The sequence below is a fragment of the Thermomyces dupontii genome (assembly GCF_041956625.1).
Source record: "Thermomyces dupontii strain NRRL 2155 unplaced genomic scaffold VTN31scaffold_1, whole genome shotgun sequence".
Taxonomy (NCBI): Eukaryota; Fungi; Ascomycota; class Eurotiomycetes; order Eurotiales; family Trichocomaceae; genus Thermomyces; species Thermomyces dupontii.
Window position 1 is genome coordinate 3,700,726 of NW_027192307.1, and position 19,283 is coordinate 3,720,008.

The 19,283-nt window shown below is 53.6% G+C and overlaps 10 protein-coding genes across 10 annotated transcripts; 6 read left to right on the forward strand and 4 right to left on the reverse strand.

The window, feature by feature from the left end:
• Window positions 1-1,608: 1,608 nt before the first annotated feature.
• VTN31DRAFT_1390 (uncharacterized protein) lies at window positions 1,609-2,232 on the forward strand (the record flags this gene model as incomplete). The annotated part of the gene is made up of 1 exon (XM_069401442.1): window positions 1,609-2,232. The coding sequence occupies one exon, from the start codon at window positions 1,609-1,611 to the stop codon at window positions 2,230-2,232; it is 624 nt and encodes a 207-aa protein (XP_069264246.1).
• Window positions 2,233-3,155: 923 nt separating this feature from the next.
• On the reverse strand, window positions 3,156-3,692 carry VTN31DRAFT_1391 (uncharacterized protein; the record flags this gene model as incomplete). The annotated part of the gene is made up of 3 exons (XM_069401443.1): window positions 3,156-3,189; window positions 3,260-3,429; window positions 3,495-3,692. The coding sequence occupies 3 exons, from the start codon at window positions 3,690-3,692 to the stop codon at window positions 3,156-3,158; spliced, it is 402 nt and encodes a 133-aa protein (XP_069264247.1).
• Window positions 3,693-5,307: 1,615 nt separating this feature from the next.
• VTN31DRAFT_1392 (uncharacterized protein) lies at window positions 5,308-5,790 on the forward strand (the record flags this gene model as incomplete). The annotated part of the gene is made up of 3 exons (XM_069401444.1): window positions 5,308-5,325; window positions 5,383-5,655; window positions 5,725-5,790. 3 exons carry the CDS (start codon window positions 5,308-5,310, stop codon window positions 5,788-5,790), a joined length of 357 nt encoding a protein of 118 aa, XP_069264248.1.
• An 879-nt stretch (window positions 5,791-6,669) lies between these two features.
• VTN31DRAFT_1393 (uncharacterized protein) lies at window positions 6,670-7,867 on the forward strand (the record flags this gene model as incomplete). Its single annotated transcript, XM_069401445.1, has 3 exons — window positions 6,670-6,822; window positions 6,881-7,351; window positions 7,754-7,867. 3 exons carry the CDS (start codon window positions 6,670-6,672, stop codon window positions 7,865-7,867), a joined length of 738 nt encoding a protein of 245 aa, XP_069264249.1.
• A 1,437-nt stretch (window positions 7,868-9,304) lies between these two features.
• Window positions 9,305-9,793, reverse strand: VTN31DRAFT_1394 (uncharacterized protein; the record flags this gene model as incomplete). The annotated part of the gene is made up of 1 exon (XM_069401446.1): window positions 9,305-9,793. The coding sequence occupies one exon, from the start codon at window positions 9,791-9,793 to the stop codon at window positions 9,305-9,307; it is 489 nt and encodes a 162-aa protein (XP_069264250.1).
• A 1,947-nt stretch (window positions 9,794-11,740) lies between these two features.
• VTN31DRAFT_1395 (uncharacterized protein) lies at window positions 11,741-12,866 on the forward strand (the record flags this gene model as incomplete). The annotated part of the gene is made up of 2 exons (XM_069401447.1): window positions 11,741-11,797; window positions 11,856-12,866. 2 exons carry the CDS (start codon window positions 11,741-11,743, stop codon window positions 12,864-12,866), a joined length of 1,068 nt encoding a protein of 355 aa, XP_069264251.1.
• Window positions 12,867-13,033: 167 nt separating this feature from the next.
• VTN31DRAFT_1396 (uncharacterized protein) lies at window positions 13,034-13,825 on the reverse strand (the record flags this gene model as incomplete). Its single annotated transcript, XM_069401448.1, has 2 exons — window positions 13,034-13,667; window positions 13,722-13,825. 2 exons carry the CDS (start codon window positions 13,823-13,825, stop codon window positions 13,034-13,036), a joined length of 738 nt encoding a protein of 245 aa, XP_069264252.1.
• A 304-nt stretch (window positions 13,826-14,129) lies between these two features.
• On the forward strand, window positions 14,130-15,710 carry VTN31DRAFT_1397 (uncharacterized protein; the record flags this gene model as incomplete). The annotated part of the gene is made up of 4 exons (XM_069401449.1): window positions 14,130-14,178; window positions 14,226-14,274; window positions 14,346-15,429; window positions 15,510-15,710. 4 exons carry the CDS (start codon window positions 14,130-14,132, stop codon window positions 15,708-15,710), a joined length of 1,383 nt encoding a protein of 460 aa, XP_069264253.1.
• Window positions 15,711-16,207: 497 nt separating this feature from the next.
• VTN31DRAFT_1398 (uncharacterized protein) lies at window positions 16,208-17,334 on the reverse strand (the record flags this gene model as incomplete). Its single annotated transcript, XM_069401450.1, has 2 exons — window positions 16,208-17,138; window positions 17,207-17,334. The coding sequence occupies 2 exons, from the start codon at window positions 17,332-17,334 to the stop codon at window positions 16,208-16,210; spliced, it is 1,059 nt and encodes a 352-aa protein (XP_069264254.1).
• Window positions 17,335-17,757: 423 nt separating this feature from the next.
• VTN31DRAFT_1399 (uncharacterized protein) lies at window positions 17,758-18,630 on the forward strand (the record flags this gene model as incomplete). Its single annotated transcript, XM_069401451.1, has 1 exon — window positions 17,758-18,630. One exon carries the CDS (start codon window positions 17,758-17,760, stop codon window positions 18,628-18,630), a length of 873 nt encoding a protein of 290 aa, XP_069264255.1.
• Window positions 18,631-19,283: the final 653 nt, after the last annotated feature.

The window sequence follows — 19,283 nt, forward strand, 5'->3', positions numbered from 1 at the left end:
CCCTTCTTTCTGCCACGCACCTGTGGGGCTCTCACGTGCTTCTTCCCTCCAGCACGGGCCGGACCGCGCCCCTTTCGGCGCGCATCGCCAGAAAGTCTCTTTTTCAGGGCACACGTGCGGTTGGCCTTGGGGTTTCGAGCTTCTCTACCAATCGATTATCAGGGCTTTTTTCTGTTGGCACGGCACTCTGTTCTGAGCCCTCAGATTCTGGCTGCCTCGTCGACACTGCATCGTTTTGTTGCAGGTCAACGAGCAGGGGCAGTAACCGGGAGCCATGACGAATGCTTCGGCCAAAACCTTGATAATGATGAGGCACAGTAGCCGGCTACATGGGCCTGCATCCAGTATAAAAGGCTCTCAAATGTCGGACGCCGTCACCCTCTCGCACCTTTCTCTATCTCCAGTGTTGATCTTGTACGGGGGGCTTCCTTTGCGGTCGTCGTTAACGTTGTTTGTTGTTTCGCTACGCACTTGCAACTCTCGTCTTTACGGTATCCTGCGAAATGGCTCTTCCGGAGTCTGTCAGCGCAGGCATACTTGCCAGCAGCGAATGCCGGGACGACCTTTTTGGAGAAACGTCCGACGACGACTCCCTCCTGTCATCCGATGAGGAGGACGAACTCTCTCCTGCGTTTTACCTGGCGCAGGCGGAAAGACAGGAAAGCCAAGAGAAGCGGCGATTCCTGTACGCGGAATGGACCAGGCAGGTGCTTGACCGGATCAAGCGGGATTGGGAGTGGTACAGAGCAGGGAACCAGGCTCATCCTGTCGCTGAAGTGGGCACGGACTCAAGTTCTTGCTTTCAACAGGTACAGCACGGCAAATCGGTATGACCCGACGGAGTGGCTCTGCCATCTGTCGGAGCCCGAGCATTCAAACGAACTGTCAACAGTTCTTAGAGGCTTTTTCACTTGGCTCTGTGACCGGCGGCGAGGCCCAGAAGGGCGCATTTACAGGGGAGTCCAGTGCAGATCGACGCTCAGCACAACACTTCAGTACTGGCTTATCCTCCTGAAGATGGAGGTCGGTCGTCAGCTGGGAAGGGACATTGTCGATACGCTGAACACGGTAAGGAGCCTTGACTCTGTTCGCAGAAGGCGATGAATGGAAAACAGCCTTCCGCACTCGTTATGGGCTGTTTGGGTGGCTAGTGACCCCTTTCGGTTTGGCGAACGCACCCAGCTCCTTCCGAAAGTACATCAACTGGGCCTTGCGAGACTTTCTGGATGAGTTCGCGTCCGCCTATGTTGACGACGTCCTGGTTCTTACGACCGGTTCCCTACAGAAACACCGGGAACACGTCAAGATGGTTTTGGAACGACTACGGACCGCCGGATTGCAGCTCGACATTGACAAGTGCGAGTTTGAGACGAAATCGACCAAGTACCTGGGTTTCATTATCGAAGCGGGCAAGGGCGTTTCCATGGACCCAGAGAAAGTCCGTGCTATCTTGGACTGGGCGCCCCCTACCACTGTAAAGGGCGTCCGTGCGTTCCTTGGGTTTGCCAACTTCTATCGACGCTTCATCCGTGACTTCGGGACATTGTTGCACCGCTTGTCCACCTCACGAAGCGGGACGTCCTGTTCCGGTGGTCCACTGGGGCTGACATGGCTTCTGAGCGTCTGAAAAAGATGTTCGTGTCGGCCCCCGTCCTACTGCAGTTCGACCCTAATCGCGAGACTGTAACTGACTCCTCTGGTTACGCTGTCGGGGGCGTCTTGTCCCAATACGATGACGAGGGCGTCCTTCGTCCCTGCGCGTTCTTTTCACAGAAAAACACGCCTGCCGAATGCAACTACGAAAATTACGACAAGGAACTTTTAGCCATCGTCAAGTGCTTGCGCCAGTGGAGTTCCGAGCTTCGCAGTGCCGGCCGGTTCAAAGTCATCACGGACCACAGAAACCTCCTGTATTTTTCCACCCGTCGAAGGTTAAATGAGAGACAAATGCGCCGGATGGAAGAGCTTAGCCACTACAACTTCACCACTGCCTATCGACCAGGCAAGGAGGGTGGTGTCCCAGACGCGCTTTCCCGGCGAGACCAGGATATGCCATCTGCCGGCGATGAACGCCTGCGCCACCGTGAGGTTAAGCTCCTCCCACCAGATGTCTTCGACAACTGGGCTGAGATCAACGCACACGAGGTTTTCCTGCGGCCTTCTTCGAGCGTGAACGATGGCCCGGCAGCCGATTTTCCCCAGACCCCACCGCCCGTACTGCTGATCCATTAGGTACAACCCCATAGTTCCACCACCTTACCAATCTATGAGTCATGTGACCTAGTCGAATTGGTAATCACGTGATGGCACCTTAGTTTCGGATGATTAACTGGTAACGCGCGGCGGATGCCGCCTGCAACGAATGAGCCTTGCCCTTTTGCGCAAAGATTAGGTACTGTTAGTCATCAGCGCGGTCCAGAGGTTTCTGTTGCAGCAGAGGGAGTCTGGGAGAGCAGAGGAATAGTTGAGCAGCAGCTCCTTACAGACAAATGAAGCAGGTCTTGATTCGTGGAAGTGCACATGAAGCTTAAACTGAAAAAGGAGCAGAACATCACCTCTGGAACGAAGACCCCTGGGGAAGCCATGGTTTTTACTGACTCAATAGCTAAGTACTTGAATCACCGTTTGTAGAGGAACTCTTTGTTTTTCTGAATCGGAGCTGGCGTGTCCATCATGCTGGCAATGTCGTATTAGAGGGCTGGAAGGGCATTCTACTAATTCAGTGAGTGTGAAAGATTTTAGAAGTGACTACGGACAAAACCTATCATAGGGACTGAAAGGAAGAAGAAGAAGAAAAAAAAAAAAAAAAGAAGCACCGGAATGGGTCGTTCCTCTCGTTCCTCCGAGTCGACTGTCTCGGTTATACCCTCTGCCTCCAGTTCTGTGCAAGAGGGCAGACTAGAGAGGGCTTGCAGGAATGAAAAAGAAATGGGCGAATAACTAGTAATGTACTGCTTAGAATCATTTTAGATGGATGACTTCCCGAACTCTCATTAGATGTTTCTAACCACAGAGCCACGGACATTTGCAGTACAATTTGGGGCTCCTCCATTGCTGTTAACGTGGACGGCTCGGACCTTGAGAGCAAGAGGCCGAGCCGCCGAGGCTACACGAACAACTTGTCCAGGCACGACAGGAGTACATAGTATTGTCCGTCAGTTCTCGGGACGCTGGGCGTAGACAACATAGCTGCGGATGATATTTGTGGTTAGTTGTCTAGTGTATAGCAAAGCCGGATAATAGCTACGGGGACACTCACAAGTCGAACAGCATGTGAATGTTGCGGTTCCGGCCGTCGGCGCGGGCCTTACTGGCAAGGACAATGACTTCCTCCTTGGTCCACTGCTTGAACCGCGTCAGAGGTGCCAGGGCTATCGCCTCGAAGCCGTTCGCCTCGGCCTGGGTCTGGTTCCAGGCGCCGACTTTCTTCTGTCGAAGATGTCAGTATTGGAGTGTGATTAGTTCACCGTCTGGGGGCAAAGGGGATAACTGACAAGATGGGGATCCTTTGGCCAAACGCCGTAGGGAAGCACAAACTTCTCCACGTGGATGTTCACGAACCCGGCTTCTTTGAACCACTGCTCCAACTTGGGCCCGGGACGCACCTCATAGCCAGCTCCCTCGAACGCGCCCCAGACTTCGTCGTAGTACTGTTGGAGCGCGGTGCCGTTGAGACTGCCATCTGGAGACATGGGATAGCCGTCCAAGTCCTTGCTCTTGATTTGATAAGACTCAGTGGATGTATCATTAGTCCTGACAGGAAATAATCGTTTTGACAGGTAGACCTATATAGGATCTTCCTTACCGCCCTTCGTAACGTCTCTTCTGGTGATCGCAATCCCCGACCGAACCATGACTTACCTACAGGTATTGTCCTACCGCATCACATGCGGCATAAGCAGAAAAATCGAGTCAGGATTTTGAATTCTTTTGCTAGCAAACACCTATCAAGGCCAGCATTTAAGATACCCTGCATTGTATCGCAGAACCTAGTACTTCAACATCGCCTTTCCAAAGTTCTCGCCGGTGAACAAAGCCAAGAAACCCTCGGCTGCTTTGTCAATTCCCTGCATCTCCCAAATCTTCTCCCTGATGGTGCCTTCTTTCAGCCACTTCTGGACCCGCTCCTGGTGCTCCTTGCTGTATGCCTGATACTCAGGGTCTGCGACAATGAACCCGCGAAGGGTCAATCTCCTGTTCAAGACTTCCCAAAGGTTGCGGATTGGATAGTGCTGGTCCATGGGCTTATTGTACTGGGAAATCATGCCACAGACGGCAATCCGGCCATGATGTTTCATGGCACCGATTGCAGCTTCCAATTGCTCACCACCAACATTCTCATAATAGATGTCGATGCCTTCTGGCGCGAGGCGCTTGAGAGCGTCCGCGGGTTTCTCCTTCTTGTAGTTGAAGCCGCCGTTAAATCCCAGCTCTTTGACAATGTAGTGAGGCCATCCTGGTTCGGCGCCCACGCTAGCCCCTGGACTTTGCCGCCCATGTTGACGATCCATCCTTGTCGTGCCCGACTCTGGCTGGTCTTTTGGTCGACGCCCTGGCTTTCTTGATCATTTGTTTGTTTCTTGCTTGGTCTCCCTAGCCTTCTCCGATGACTGAAGAGGATCGAGGCTATGACGGACGATCGGTATCATTCAAGGCACTGCCGAATTGTGGGCTTGGTTTTCTATCATGCATATATCATTCCCCCAGCCACTTAGCTGTAGAGTGTAGGCAACCACAACGCCATGCTTGCAAGTCATGGATAGCAACAATATAAAAGATATCTCCGCCTCTATATGTACTCGAACGCATGGACGAAAAATAATCATGTACAGGAGAACGAAAAGCATGCATCATTAACCCCATTTCATGCACTGAGGAGCATGGCGTCGTATTCTCGTCCATTCGTCGCAGCAGCCCTGAGAATCTGAACCATGTTTATAGGACTGACGCTGGATTGGCCGTGCTCTGTCCACCCGCGGGAATATCGAAGGATAGAACGAGGGCAGTGACGATGCTGGGAGCCCCGTGGATAGTAGTGACGAGGGGGCTGTCTGCAGAGGGGCCGTCGTGGAGGGTAATATAGTATAGTATACTCCTCCCGATGATGAAAATGGAGGAGCCTGGGAGGGAAGAACAGCATAGCTAGTACTAGTGCTAGCTGTCTCTGGCCTCGCGGAGGAGGAAGAGTTCGTGTCCTCCGTCGTCGTCGTCGTAGATGTTCTCGAAGACGAGGAGGAGACGCACGGGGACGTTGTCGTTACAGTCACAGTCACGACATCCTGCGCTTCGATTGGAACAATAGACATCATGGCTGTTGTCGTCGTCGTTGCTCCTAAAGACGGTGATACAGATGAGCGTTTGGACATTGCTAACGGCTCATAGTGGATTGAGGAGGCCAACGAGCGCTGTCCGGGTGTGCCCATCATCCTGGTTGGTCTCAAGAAAGATCTCCGAGATGATCCCGTGGCCATCGAAGAGATGCGGAAGAAGTCTCTTCGGTTCTTGACGCCCAAGGACGGCTATGAAACAGCGGCGCAAATCGGCGCTCGCAAGTATCTGGAGTGCTCGTCCTTGACAGGCGAGGGTGTGGACGATGTCTTTGAGGCGGCCACACGGGCAGCGCTCCTGAACCTTGAAAAGCAGCGCGGTTGTTGTGTGATTCTATGAGGCGCACAAGCAGCGTGCTTTCTCTTCTGCACTGTTGCGCTCCGCAACGGGTCCCAGTCCCAGATGATTGTGACAGCGATTGCGTTTGTGAATCAAGGAAAAGGCCCAGATGTTATGAAATAAAGGGGGCAGTGAGCGTGGTTAGTTGCCCCAGCACTACTTCCCAAAGGTCGATGAGCACGAGACATTGATCGCCGTAGAAATACGGAATAGATATGGAGCCAATGCCCTATGTTAGCTACTAGCAAATTGAGAAAATCAAGGGAGATGGTTCTCCCAAGCATTAAGGTTCATGTCAGATCAGATCAACCGAAAGCCTCCAACTCCCGAATAAATGCGACGTAACATTCATCATCAGGATATTATTTTTTTTTTTTCTTTTTTCTTTTTCTTTTTGCAGAAAGATTTTCAGACAGCCCATCCATATGAACAACAACGCCTTCCTCGTCTTTCGAAAATTGAACGTAATGAACCGCCCCGGCAATATAAAACAAATAGTCGGCGATGTATGTGCAGATGATTTCTTTTTTCTGGAATCCGATTGCAAAGCGAAGAATTATCCGGGCAAAGTCGTGAGTCGTGTCATTAAAAAAAAATTACCTCCGTTCAGTAAACGGCGACGAAGGGATCCAGTCATGACGATTGCCTGCCACATGTTTGTTCAATTTGTTCCGTTTGTTCTGTTTGCAATATTCATGTGCCTGACATCTGACTGATCGGAGACATTTGCCGACATGTGAACGATCCATGCCACTTCTCGGCAAAGGGCCTAGGTATGCCCTATATACACCGTAACTCACACCTTCCGGAAGCGGAATTGTTGATATTGGAGCCCTAAGCCAGTCCCCAACAATATCACCAGAAATGTTTTATGTTTTGTATTTTTCAAATCCGGTCATTTTTTCTTTGATCTTCTGGTACAGAGTATATCGTGTCGTGACAATGACAATGGCAGAGCATCTCAGACGACGTAGCCCCGCCGATGAGAAGATTACGGCAGAAATGGCCGTCAAGCACCCCGTCAAGACCGCGAGGAAACTCCTTCATTGGGACGAGCTGCCATCCTGGCTGCAAGACAACCAGCATATCCTGACAGGGTACCGGCCGGCGTCGTCGTCGTTTCTCGTTTCGTTTCAATCTTTGTGTTATGTCCATGTTCGTACAGGATTGACTCGTCTGGCCTACTCTGTAGCTGACGCAGTTCTTCCCTCAGGCCGATAGACTTACAGCATTCGAATTCACGTATCCTGAGAACAAAAGGCCTAGACCCCACAGCTTGATCGTCATCGGGGGCCTGGGCGATGGTCTCTTGACAGTTCCGTTCCTGAGCTCTCTCGCAGAAGCCCTTGAGGACACGGACTGGTCTCTGTTCCAGGTTCTGCTCTCATCGTCCTTCACCGGATGGAGCTTGAGTAGGCTTGGTCGCGATGCCGAAGAAGTCGGCCAATGCGTCCACTATGTCCGAAACTACAAGCAAACGCAACTGGGTGACAAGGCCGCACCCAAGGTTGTAATCATGGGCCACTCGACGGGCAGCCAGGACACGCTGCACTATCTCTACATGCCGAATCCGCTGCCAGTGGATCCGGTCTTCGATGGCGGGCTTCGGCATCTCGTGCGGCCCGCCGTCGATGGAGCGATCCTGCAGGCGCCTGTCTCCGACAGAGAAGTCATCCAACACGTTGTACAGCAGGCATCCGATCTATTGACAGAAATACTCCGTACTCACCTACTAAGTCACCAGGGGAGCGAAACTTGACTATCAAGCGACCAACTAGGTTGGCTATTAGGTAATCGATGTGCAGGAGAATATACTCCGAGCGGAATACGATGTAGGTATACAAGAGAAGGAATCAAAGACTTGGTTTGAAAGCCAGAGGCAGGACGGAACTGACAGATGACAGGTGTAGCCTACGAGTAGAGCGAAATGTTCGTGACCTTTTAACTTTGCCACTTCAGAGTGGAATTAGTTGACCTATTACCTACCTATTTTGTTTGACTGACATCATTTGGAATTCACGTGATAGTACAATTTTCGCAGCTGTTCGGGTCCTTCGGACCCTTTCACTCACTTCGTTCGTTTCAGGGCATTGGTGGCCAACTTAGGGTTCGGCCCTTAGCGCGGTTCGTGTCCATGCTGGTCCTTCCTCCAGGCCCTTCCCATGGTTCCCACGCCCGACCCCCTGTTACGATGCTTTAGCTTTTAGGCACAGACGCTTGAGTCTCTATATGGGACTTGGTTTCATTCTACTGTACTCTGTACTTCGTAGTCTAGAAACAAAGTCCCTGTTAAGGGCACACATGCCGTCATTCTTGTCATCGGGAGCCGCATCTGTGCTCAATTGAATAGGTTATGCAGTAGCGTTTACCTACCTCCTTCCCGTCGTCAGTAATCGAGACTTGCGATGGCCAGATTTCGCGAGGGACGTTAATCAGCATAGTGATTGAAAAGCAGTCATGCATGTGGGAGCTGTTTGGAGAGCCAGTTAGAGCTGCAGATGTAATGTGACTGCCAAATATCCTAGCTTCAGGACGACGTCTGATAATAATACTCTTGATGAATGTCACTTGTCCTTCACGAGCAAGGTGCTTGCTTGCCGGTAATTTCCTTATTCTGGTTCCCAGAAAGTTTCATCCATTCAGGTATTAGAGGGCTAAGGGCGGGACGTACGCTTCCGACTCCAAAGCCCTCGTTGGGTTAGCCCGGTATCCTCCAGTGACTTTCCGAATGCATCGGGATTGCTCCTTGAGAAGGTCCCTGGGCGAAGCCTTGGGGCTTACCACCCCCGTTCCGTCGGACGCTAGAAGGCAGTCGCTCCGTATGCGATTGCTGACCGGATCGCCTTCGTGCCCTGGTGAAAGAGAATCCCCGGTTTTTTTTTTTTTTTTTTTTGTCTGCGAGCCAAGTCAGGGCGAGCCTCTGGGTCTCCAGCTTGTCAGATCTCCTTGAGGTGGGCCTTCCAGGTGAGCTTCCTGTCCAGCCACACGCTTAGAAGGCGCGTTGAAGTCGACGGCGACACTTCTACGTTGTCCAGCCGGACCTTGTTGGGAGGCGGCATGCGGCTTCTCGTGAAGTGTAGTAGGACGTACTTTGAGGGCTCAGACTGCATGTCCCTGCTCCGGGCCCATTCCTTGCACCAAACGTGCGAGAGTTCTCCCGCGCCGAGCATAGGCGACTATGTTTGTGTCGTAACGTCGGATCCAGCGGACCACCCAGTGAGGGAAGCCTTTCCGCTCTGAGCGTGTCTAGGAGGCGAAGGTGGCATACCGTATCAAACGCCCCTCGTGCGTCCAGTTGGAGACGCTGTCGCGTTATGGGCCCACGCCGTTTTCACCTGGTTCGTCAGGAGTCGAACTGCGAGTTCTGTGGATTTGCCCTTCCTGTTGCCCACCTGGAACGGGGTAGCAAGTTGTTGGTTTCTGCCGCCTCCGCTATGCCCCCAGCGACAATCGCTTCCATCACCTTTCCTACCGCACTCAGGAGCGCCGTGGATCGCCACCCGCCCGCCGTCTGCAGTTGCAGCTGGGCCTTCCCCGGTTTCCTGAGGACGACCACCTTTGCGTCTCGGAAGCGCCGGGGAAGTATTCCAAAGTGAGAAAGGCTTGCGTCAGCCTCGCGAGGACTCTGTATGGGGGCTCAGACTGCGGCCTTTTCCACGTGTGTTACCGCCGTCGGCTCCAGCGCATGTTCCGGGCGCAAGAGCGGCATCTTTGGCTGTTCCGGTGGAAGATGGCGGTGCTTGCGTTCCCACCTCGCCAGGGACAACGTGCGCCGCGAGTCGCCGGAGGCGTCCCACAGCGTTTTGCGCCAGCTGTCTCTCTCGGCCTCTTTGATGGCTTTCTGGTAACCGTTCAGAGCGGCCCGGAAATCCCATGCTCGCTGGGTACGGGTGGCTTTCCACCCCCTCTCCGTGCGTTTGGCTCTCTTGCGGGCTTCGCTACCTTTGCGGTTCCACCACGGGGCGGCCCTGCCGTTCCTCTTCTTGCGCCCAGGCGTCGACACGGCCGCTATGCGGTGTAGCTCTGCGATCGTAAGGTCACACTGCTCGTCTATATCCCGAGTCATGCCCAGACTGGCCGGGCATCTAAGGTGTGCCGCCTCCGCCTTGACCCTGTCCAAGTGCATTAGGCCCCAGCTATAGCCATTGGGTTCGGGTTCCGCTGCAGCTTCAAAGTCGATACGGACCACTTGGGGCCTGTGGTCGGAGAGTTTGTCCTCCTCTAATCCTTCATAGTGGACCCGCAGGTCGCAGGTCGCCCACGCGTGGTCGGTCGCGAATCCCTGTCACCGTGATTCACTCTCGTGGGTTCCCTTCTGGGGGTGTGCAGGGTGAGATCCCAGCTTGCGATAAGGGCGAGTAGATCACCCACTCCTTGGGAGCGCAGCTCGAACCTGTCCCACATCGAGGTGGTGGAGGTTAAAGTCTCCCACTACTGTAGTAGCGTCCGTTGAGGCGGTTCTAGCGTTGCGAGGTGGTGGTTCGGGCTTTGCCAGAGTGTGAGCGTCCGTGGAATCGGAGAATAGATTAAATAGACCGTAACTTCCTCGTTATGTGCCCGAAGGCGCACCTTACACCAGTCGGGCGTGGCCTCGGCGTCCCAGTTGGAGATTCGGTGCTTGTTGTGAATTAGAAGCGCGCTCCAACTCATTCACCCGCGTATACCAGGCGATACGTATACCAGGCGATACCGACTTCCTTTCGAGCAGTATGTCGTCGGCATGTGCGAGTTCTGCCACGTTTCCTGTATGACGATGATGTCGAACTCGCGACGTGCGTCGATTGCACCTGCATCGCTTCCTTAATATATACGCCTCACGGTCCAGTACAGCACCGTTATTCTATTGCTTGGGCAAGACTCCCCTCCATTGGGGTGTGCCGTGGCGCCGCAGCGTCCGCATCATGCAGTCCCGCGGCACCCATCTGGCCATGTGTCCGTAGTTCCAACACCTGAAACGTACCGGTCGATCGCCTGGTCCTTTTGCGCGCGACAGATCATCGGAATTGCGTATTAAGCCGGTCACTTCGTGCGGATGGGCATCATCGACTCATCCGTATCCTCAACCGAGACGGGGGGTTATGAATCCCGGCGTTCATATGCATCTTGTCCATCGGCTCCTCCGGGGTAGCGGCCTGTGTCCTCGTCTCATCCGGCGTGCCTTGAACGTAGTTAGGTCGAGTTGCTCGAGTCAACCCACCTCGGTCACTTTCTCGCCTATATGTGGCCATCGCGCACGCGTACAATCATGGCCCCCTCTGAATTGCCGCGGGCTGTGGCAGGGTCCTTCCCTGTCATAACAAGAAAAGCAACCCCAGAACATGGAATCGCCGGACCCTTCCAGGGTCGTCGAATACACGTGGCATTATTCGCGCGCCGTGCGCTAAAGTCTCTGGGCGCCTCGGCCATGGCCAACAACAGCTGAGGTTTCGTCGGACTAGATGACGTTTTTTCAGTCCTCTTGAGTCCAATATCTTGGCGCCGGTTTGCGAACTCCAGCCTAGCCCGCTTCGCTTCTTTGAGAAGCGCCCGAAATCCAGGTCATTTGACAGTGTTGAAGCCATTTACTGTAGCCTACGTTTGAGCACCCGGTGAGCCAGAAGCAATGCCAGTTTGGGATAGCGAAATTCTCCAGACGGACTTTTGACAACCCCGCTCGATCTTTCGCCAGACTCCAGGATTTGCTCGAATTCAAGAGGAACCAACTTGCCGTTAGACTGAAATTCTGCTGATTCCTAATACTAGCCTAGCGTCTTTCGACATCTCAGCTGAATTCCTTCCTGCAGCTCCACGCGCCCAACAGCTCCGGAGGGCTCCCGGAAAGGTCACCTACCGGATCGTATGAGAGACTATTGAAGTGTATGAACGTCACCAAATCATGGCATAGTAGGCCGAAGGGAAAATACTCAGCTCGTTGACCCCGCGAGCAACAAGCTGGCAGAGGTATTTAACTGGAGCAGAGTACGGAGTACTCCGTACAGAAGTTGGTTATGTGTACTCTCCTCTCTCTGGAAAGGCCAAGCCCAATCGTGCAGATTGTCCCCTCTCTGATTCTCCTGACTGCTTCTCCTGCATCATGGCGTCGTCTACCGCAGAACCTACTACTCATCATCCGGGCGTGGTTCATCAATATGTTCGTACAGGATTGACTCGTCTGGCCTACTCTGTAGCTGACGCAGTTCTTCCCTCAGGCCGATAGACTTACAGCATTCGAATTCACGTATCCTGAGAACAAAAGGCCTAGACCCCACAGCTTGATCGTCATCGGGGGCCTGGGCGATGGTCTCTTGACAGTTCCGTTCCTGAGCTCTCTCGCAGAAGCCCTTGAGGACACGGACTGGTCTCTGTTCCAGGTTCTGCTCTCATCGTCCTTCACCGGATGGAGCTTGAGTAGGCTTGGTCGCGATGCCGAAGAAGTCGGCCAATGCGTCCACTATGTCCGAAACTACAAGCAAACGCAACTGGGTGACAAGGCCGCACCCAAGGTTGTAATCATGGGCCACTCGACGGGCAGCCAGGACACGCTGCACTATCTCTACATGCCGAATCCGCTGCCAGTGGATCCGGTCTTCGATGGCGGGCTTCGGCATCTCGTGCGGCCCGCCGTCGATGGAGCGATCCTGCAGGCGCCTGTCTCCGACAGAGAAGTCATCCAACACGTTGTACAGCAGGCATCTGAAGGCTCGACTCCGGCTGAGCTGGAAGGCGTCCTTTTGCAATTGATCAACATGACGAAGCAGATGACGTACTCGGATGGGCAGGACGTCATTCTACCGTTGAACCTGACTTCCAAGCTCGGGCTTACCGATGCTCCGATCAGTGCGAGGAGGTTCCTCAGTCTAGTGAGCCCAGATAGCCCAGAACACCCGCAGGAAGATGATCTGTTCAGCTCTGATCTGACTGATCAACGCTTGGAAGAGACCTTTGGAGTGATTTCCGAGCGGAATTTGCTGAAAACGAAGCTGCTGGTCCTGTACTCCGGAAATGATGAGTTCGTCCCGGGGTGGGTGGACAAGGAGAAACTGTTGCAGAGATGGAAGGCCGCCGCCAACAAGTCGGGTCGATCGGTGTGGGAGGATCGATTCAGCGGGGTTGTGCCGGGTGCCACCCATGGGCTGGGAGGTCCCGATCAGGACGCCGCTCGACGTGATTTGGCGGCCAGAGTGACTGGTTATCTACAGGAGGTGGTGCAGTCGTCTTAATGGCTCGATATCTCAAGATGTGACACCTGACTAGATATATGTACAAGGGCGCATAATCAATCGAACCAAGAGACATGAACAAGAACCTCCGCTGGAGCAAAACGTAACAATGTGTCCCCAGGCCTTGGTGTAGAGCACTGTTCCAGACAGCAGCTCCCGACCTGGTCTCAAACCTTGAGCCAGAGAAGGAACACCCCTTTCAGGTACTCGACAATCTCATCACCGCCGAGCTTGCTATCACCGTAGATCCGGTCGACAAACGTAATGGGGCATTCCTCGACCTTGTAACCCATGGCCTTGGCACGAACCATCATCTCCATCTGGAACGAGTACCCCTTGCTCTGCGTGCTGGTAATCACCTTCTCCAGCACGGGCTTCTTATACAACCGGAAACTCCCCGTCAGATCACTGACACCGGGCATCAGCACAACGTCTGCAATGAGGTTCGCCGTCCGCGACGTGAACTTGCGGAAGAGATCCCAGCCATAGACGCCGCCGCGCAAGTTGCCCCTCTTGGCATACCGCGTCCCCGTGACGATGTCCGCGTTGGTCTCCTTCTGGATTTTGATCATCTCCGGAATGTACTTGGGATGGTGGCTAAAGTCGGCGTCCATGATGATGACGAAATTGCCTGTCGCAAACTGCAGGCCGTGAACATAGGCGGTTCCCAGGCCTAGTTTACCGGATCGGGGCTTGAGGACGATGCGCTTCTCCCCCCAGACTCGCTGGAGTTGTTTAGCGACTTCGAGCGTGCCGTCGGGAGAGCCGTCGTCAACGATGATGATTTCCCAGTCCAGCTCACTTGACACATATATTGATCAGTCTGCAATTTCGCATGATATAATGAAAACATACTTCTCTCTAAATGTCTTCTCGAGCAACCAGCAAATGATCGGGAGGTTCTTTCGTTCGTTGTAGGTAGGTAGGATGACGGTGTACTTGTTCTTGTTTTCCCCCATTGTAACTCTCTAAATGGCAGAAATTAAACGAACGTAAAACAAGAGTAATTCTATATCATCAGGGAGCGACGAGTCTTCTTCACTGATTGAACCCCGTGAATGTGAATGTTGAGATGACACGAAGCTCATACAGCTTGGTGGCTCACCGCCTTGGCAGAATGGTCCAGTTTGGGTTTAGTTAGCTCTGATCTTTCTGGGTGGATCGGCGAAACCCGATTGGCCGATCTGGTCAGAGACATGTGATTCGTCGTCAAGACAGTTGACGATGAGCGTATCTGAGCAAACTACTACAAACGACGACAGCATGTCGACATCACAGAGCGCAGCGCATCGTCGAAATGTTTCCTCTAGATGTGAGTGCATCTTGCCAGGTCAATTTTGCAGGACTGACGCGTCTCAGCTTCCAGACCGCGGTCCTCGACCAAAGGACCACTAGATATGCCCGACGAGTATGTGTGTTTCGATGCCTCTGGCCATAGCATATTATTTGAACGCTTCAAAGCTCACCGCAGAGTGTCAGTGACATTGCCCAACCCGATGCCGCAGTATCCTCACCATCTCCGCTGCGATCGGAAATCCGCTCGCCAGTGACCAGCGACGCGGGGTTCAGTCCCCTCGAGGACCTGGATTCGCTGCGAGTCGAGCTGGACAACATTCTCGCCGCACGGAACCTACCGATCACGAAAGACCTCTCGTTTCTCCTTCGTCCGGAACTCTATCATCCTCTTTCCCAGCTCGATGTGCCGCCAATGTTTCGAACCCCCTTTCAGAGTCCCGCCATCGGCGAGACGTTGCCGACTACGCTGAGTAGGATCAACGCGTTGCTAGCACAGGGGCATTTCCTGGTTGCGGCGCATCTCTGTGGACTACTATTAACATCTTCGATCCTCGCGCCGACGGATACCAAGACAATCTTCACCTTGCTCTACACGCGCCTTTCGTGTCTGCAGTTAACCGGGAATACAGTCCTCGCTGCCCAGGAATCCAAAGCTCTAGAAGACTTAAACTCTGCTTTTTACTACGTCCAAGCAGAGGGTGACACCCCAGGTGAGGGCTCACCACGGTCCTACCATATTGTGCCATGGCCGTTGCGAGTCCTTGCGGTTCGACTACAGAGCATTGGGTTTGGCGATTCGCGACGCGGTATTGCAGGGCTGTACGAGCTCGGTTTGGAAGCCCGGCGAGAACTACTTCAACCAGGATTCGACCCCGCGATCAAGAAGATCTGGCAGGATCGGTTAGAAGATTTGAACATCCGAGTTGTGAACGCGCTCATCGAGTTGGGCGATCTAGAGGCTGCGCGACGGACGCTGGAATCGATGTCCAGAAAGTCTAGCAACGACAGCATCTTGACCTCCCGAAGGGTTCTTTTGTACCTGCGCATCGGAGACGTCGCCGCAGCGAAGCGAGTCTTGGAGGAAGCGCAGCCAGACACCGTCCGGGCCGAGTTCTTGAACCCTCTGATCCAGATGACGGAGGGACGCTACGACGAAGCAGCGGCAACATGGAAATCTCTACTCGAGGGAACTTTCAGCAAGTCATCCGAGCCCGTGATTAAGCAGAACCTAGCCGTCTGTCTTCTCTACACTGGAAGATTGAGCGAGGTATGATTTTGCTGCAACGAATAAAGTTTACACCACAACCCAACTGGTCTACCTTACCCCTGACTGACCCTCATAACCAGTCGCGATCACTACTGGAATCACTCATCTCGGCAAACCAGTCGTTCCAGAGTCTGACGTTCAATCTCGCGACGATCTACGAGCTTTGTTCGGACCGGTCGCGCAATCTCAAGCTACGGCTTGCTGATGCCGTGGCCAAGCAGCCATGTGCTGGTGATATGAATCTGGATCGGAGCAATGCGGACTTTAAACTGGTGGATTAGGACAGCCTTCGTCTCGATTGAGTACGGAGCACGTATCATTTCCCTCGGAAGAAAGAGGATCTTTCATGAACACTTCGTGCTTCGAGTAAATTTGCCGAGGAAATGAAATGCACGCGCCGACGCAATTCAGCTCCAACGTCTGAAGAACATGACTCAAAAGAGGCTGAAGCAATAATGATTGATCATAACTACGGCATAATCTTTGAAACGCTTGCGTATCACAACGAAACGCCCCAACCAGTCCGGCCCAGTCCCCAGCCTCCCAACCCCTGCACACACCTTCCCCCTGTACCCTAATGCCTATGATGTATAGTCAGATGCAGTGAGCATGAATAAACAAGACAAAAAGGTCCGAAGAAATCAACCCGATAACGCCCATACAACAATACCATAGATCCACCGTTCCGTATGCTTCGGCAGCTGGAATAATGATAATGCGTATGTAGTATGCATCTTGGCACGGGAGAAATCGTCAGCCTCGCAGCCAAACAATCAAATCAGCCCACAGTCTGGGGTCTCGTCTTGCGGATGATCACCGAGTCGCCGCTCTTCTGCCAGCCAAGCTGTTGCTTCTCGGCAAACTCCTCCCAGGTCCAACGGTCCTCCTCGTCGCCGGTGCAGGTCTCCACCAACCACTTCTCATTGACGCTACGGTAGGTACGACCGATGGCCTTGAGCGCCTGCCGCGTGACGTGGTCGGCCGCCCAGTTGATTACGGCCCGCATGTAGCCGTCGACTGACTTGTGGGTTCGCCAAAAGGCCACCCAGTTATCGTGCGTCAGCGCGGCGAGGATCTGCTCCACAGCCACGTTCTCAATGCGGTGGTGTCGCCTCGCGTGGACGAGCTGCGCATATGCGGTGGCCATATCGTTCTGCCGGCAGGCGAGGTCTAGAATCAGATAGGAATAGAACTCCGTCAGCTCAGAGGCCGAGAGTGGATGTGCCGCCGAGTGTAGGCGATCGAGCAGGTGACGTAGAGAGGGGAAGTACGACGGCGGGTGGCGCGCCAGAATGGAGAATCGGATCGAGAAGATGTAGACTTGCTGCGCAAAGCGCACGGGAGTGGTCGCCGACGTCGCCAGAATGGCTTCGCGAAGCTTACGCAGCGACATGAGGAGCGTAGAAAGCTCCGCGGCCGGTTGGCGCTCCGATGAGGCGTCATTCTTTCGAGGGGCGTTGGGTGTTGAAGGGCCTGGACTCGCGGCGTTATCGCTGGAGGCGGCCGATTTTGGTCTCGAGGATCCTTGTGTTGCGGACGGCGGTCTTCCCCGGCGAGCGGTTGGGGGATTGCTGGTGGGATCTGCAGAAGCACTGGAGAGGAGCGACGTCCAGGCTGTGTCGAGATCTTGCGAATAGTTGGCACAGAACCGCATGTAGCGCTCGACTATTTTGTTGTAGTAGTCCTTCTGCGCGTCATAACTCAGTAACCTGTTCAAGATTGTTTGCGTCAGGCCACGGATGAGAAGTACATGTCTTGCTTGGAAGGATCACACTACGTCTTGTCTCCCTTGGACGGGAACCCCACGGCTGTCAAAGGGTCCGACACGGGTCGCAGGCGACTCTGACTGCCGCCCTGCCGGCGACCCTGTCGGTTGGATGGCTTCGAGCGAGCCTGATGCTCCATTGTTGTAGGATGAGGCATGGCACGAGGCAACAGTCATGTCGCATTTGGTTATGTCATGACGATTGCCTGCCACATGTTTGTTCAATTTGTTCCGTTTGTTCTGTTTGCAATATTCATGTGCCTGACATCTGACTGATCGGAGACATTTGCCGACATGTGAACGATCCATGCCACTTCTCGGCAAAGGGCCTAGGTATGCCCTATATACACCGTAACTCACACCTTCCGGAAGCGGAATTGTTGATATTGGAGCCCTAAGCCAGTCCCCAACAATATCACCAGAAATGTTTTATGTTTTGTATTTTTCAAATCCGGTCATTTTTTCTTTTGATCTTCTGGTACAGAGTATATCGTGTCGTGACAATGACAATGGCAGAGCATCTCAGACGACGTAGCCCCGCCGATGAGAAGATTACGGCAGAAATGGCCGTCAAGCACCCCGTCAAGACCGCGAGGAAACTCCTTCATTGGGACGAGCTGCCATCCTGGCTGCAAGACAACCAGCATATCCTGACAGGGTACCGGCCGGCGTCGTCGTCGTTTCTCGTTTCGTTTCAATCTTTGTGTTATGTCCATAACGAGACGGTCAATATCTACACACACCTGTTGCCATCCTTGATCTCTCTGCCGGCGGGGTACCAGCTCTACCGAGAGCTTGCCCCGCGGTACCACACCGCCAGCACAGCCGACATTGTCGTCTTTGCATGCTTCTTTGTCGGAGCCGCTTTCTGCCTGGTCATGTCAGCAACCTATCACACCATCTCTAACCACTCCTTGACGGTTGCGCGGATAGGCAATGCGCTGGACTATGTTGGCATCGTGGGGCTCATTACGGGTAGCTTCATCCCCAGTGTCTACTACGGGTTCTACTGTGAACCTCATTTGCAAGCCACCTACTGGGCCATGATCACGATCCTGGCCCTGTGCTGTACCTGCGTCTGCTTAGTCCCGAGCTTCAGAACGCCTCCCTGGCGACCATATCGAGCCGCCCTGTTCGTCTCGATGGGGTTGTCCGCTGTAGTTCCGATCGTGCATGGCTGGACTCTGTTCGGCGTAGACCAGTTGCGACGCCAGATCGGGCTTGGTTGGCTGCTGCTACAGGGATTCCTCTACATCCTCGGCGCCACCATCTATGCAGCTCGCGTACCCGAGCGCTTCTACCCGGGGAGATTCGATATCCTTGGCAGTTCGCATCAGATCTTCCATGTACTGGTGGTTTGCGCTGCAGTGGCACATCTCACTGGACTCTTGCGTGCCTTTGATTACCGACACAGCGGAGTTGCCCCAGAATGCTGAGGCGTGTTTTTTTTGATTGGCGTTGATTGATTGTTTTTTTATTCTTCTCTTTCCAAGGAACGCACGCATGCGCATATACATAGCATACACTGCATTGCATTGGCAGCAGGCGCTGTGTTTGATTGGGCAAGCCTGAGGTTATTTTGTTGGATCGTCTTTGCTTTTTTCTTCTTTCGCCGTTAACCTGCTTCAAACCTAAACCGACCTCATGTTCTTTCACGGCAGACCGCACTTTGTACCGGTGACTCGACCCCGACTCCAAACCTTCAAGGACAGAACAGACAAATGTTCATTTCACACATGATCTCTCTCGGTTGCCCTTACCCTATCGAATCGGGGTGGGGGGGGGGGGGGGGGACCTCGACTCCTTTGTGTCGCACATCCAAAAAGGAATATGCAGATTGCGGGCGAATCACGAAAGAATCCGACTTTTCTGGTCTCGTTGTCACTCATCCAAGGTCATGGTGATGGAGGAAGCAAGGCAAGCAAGGAACGCATCTATTCGAAGCATAGCCAGGCGGAAGCGCTAGCCGTCACTCAACAGGAAAGGATCGTCATAGGGCTGAGTTCATGATCATTGATCTCGTTCATGCCACGGGGGAACGGGAGTAAGTCCGTAGTGTTCCGTGCTGTACAAGAATCTGGACCTCCCC